A 2,165-nucleotide genomic window follows, 5' to 3' on the forward strand; every position below is an offset into this window, starting at 1 on the left:
CCTTTTCTGGTGGAGTCCGCCATGTTTTTGGCTCTAGATAGGGCCTTTTTTGTGGCCACCTTAATTTCTTCTACACGCTTGAAACGCTCACTGGATCATATTGGTTAGGACATTCGTGTATGAGGTGCCGTCTACACTGAGACCACTGTGTGTATCTTTAAATGGCTGATGATGCTCCGATGCTGGGTGAACTTCACTCCGCAGAGCAGACACTCGTAAGGCTTCTCCCCTGTGTGAATCCGCATGTGCTCCATCTTGCGGTACTGCCGCGTAAAGCGCATGCCGCACTCCTCACACGCGAAGGGCTTGAGCCCGAGGTGGCTGCGCATGTGCCGCGTCATGGTGCCCCTCTGCGTGAACAGCTTCCCGCAGACGTCGCAGGAGAACGGCCTGGTCGGCCAGTGGCTCCTCTCGTGCTGCGTCAGCAAAGCCACGTCAGCGTAGCTCTGACTGCAGACCGAGCAGGTGTGACGAGGCCGGGTCGCATCTGGTTTTGGTTCTTTTGTGTCCTGGTCCTCCTTTGCGTCTTCAGTTTTTCTTTCTCAGCTCCTCAGCGGTGTGTGAGGCTACATGAGCGATGAGCTGCTTGGAGCTTGGGAAGCCTCTCCCGCAGGGGATGCACATATACGTGTCGTGCAGAGCAGGTTGTACCGCGGGCTGCAGTTGGTGGTAGATGTAGCTGGCAGGTTTAAGCTCCTCGTCCTCACTCCCGCTCTCTCTCAGCTCGTCCTTTAGGACCAAATCTCCCTCACTGACCTCGGCTTGATCTTCCAGCTCTCCATTGTCCACTTCCTGTCTCTTTGTTTGCACTCTTCCTTCCAAACAGCTGCTGGATCGGTTCCTCTTGTGTGCTGCCGTTTGCTGGGAGTCTGAGGTTGGGTGCCGCTGCTCGCTGTGCTCTGATCTTTGGTTACAGAAAGCTGAGATGGAGTTAAAAGGTACGTCATCTGATGAATTGCTGCTGGAGTGTGGGGAGCTCTGCTGCAGGCTTCCAGTCGGACTCTTTCTGGTCAGCTTTAGCCTCAGGCCTGTTTCTACACTTCCACTGAGGCCGACTGCTGATGATGAGTTAACAGACACATGCTGTGCAGTAAAAAGCTCCTCCTCGGACAGATCCTCCCTGTGGAGCGTCTGATTATGACTCTGCTGTACCTCCATAGATCCTGGGTGGAGGTGGCCGTTGATGGTGGAGGATGTCCAGTTACCGGACCTGCAGAGTTTTCTGCGACATAGAGCTGCTAAGTCTGACAGCTGCAGGTAGGACGCAGCTCTGAGGAGGTCAGACACCCCCTGGTCACTAGCATGGTGAGAGGTAGACAGCTGACCTGTGTAGATAAAGTCCAGTACCTGATAGAAGTTGATAAAAACCTCATTACAAACCCTTAGAGGAACAGAAATCACCAGAATAACTTGTGTTTTGTTGGTTTCTCACCTGTTTGAACACTAAAGGATTCACCATGGCGGCGTTCAGGGTGATGAGGTTGTCATGCAGCACGAGGCATTTGAAGTAGCTGCTGCAGGCTGCCAGGACGTTCTTGTGGGCTCTGAAGAGAACGTTTTCTACCACAATGATCACGTCACACCAGTGTCCTTTAGATCGTTGCTGGTTCAGCTGCAGCAAAAGCTGTTCGGTGTAAGACAGCCGCTCCATCTCAAAGACTGGATTACAGTCCTGGGAGACAGTTGAGACAGGAAGGAGAGGATCATTTATGACTTAATGCAGTTCTTCATAATTAACTTTCATCCACAGTGACAGGAACAGGAGCTACATGTTGTGTGCGAATGCTAAATGAGGGAATGTTTTCACTTAATTGTTATTTGGTCTTTTTCAAATGAGCATGGAAACGTCAGCAAGAACAGCTGCAGATGATTTCTGAGGGGAACATGAATGTCTTGCACCAGTCTTTCTGGTAGTTGTTGAGATATTTAACTGGATAAGTGAAAGGTTTGACCTGCTGGTGGCGCCAGAAGAGAAGTCTGAGGATTGATCCTCTCTCAAACAACCACCTTTCAAAGTAATTCACTGTAATAGTTGTTGAGATGTTTCAGTCTGGACCACCACTTCAGTCCAGGCTGAAACATCTCAACAACTATTACAGTGAATTACTTTGAAAGGTGGTTGTTTGACCATCTCTTGAGCCACATCGCTAGCGGGGGCTAAAAAT

The 2,165-nt window shown here is 50.5% G+C and overlaps 1 protein-coding gene across 1 annotated transcript; it reads right to left on the minus strand.

The window, feature by feature from the left end:
- Positions 1–131: 131 nt before the first annotated feature.
- On the minus strand, positions 132–1,783 carry hic2 (hypermethylated in cancer 2). The gene is given in 3 exon segments (XM_035668358.1): positions 132–531; positions 533–1,347; positions 1,433–1,783. Coding segments are annotated over 3 exon segments (1,434 nt in total). The 5' UTR covers positions 1,652–1,783.
- Positions 1,784–2,165: the final 382 nt, after the last annotated feature.

The sequence above is a fragment of the Morone saxatilis genome, unplaced genomic scaffold (assembly GCF_004916995.1).
Source record: "Morone saxatilis isolate NCDOM2014 unplaced genomic scaffold, NCSU_SB_2.0 Contig21, whole genome shotgun sequence".
Lineage (NCBI taxonomy): Eukaryota > Metazoa > Chordata > Actinopteri > Moronidae > Morone > Morone saxatilis.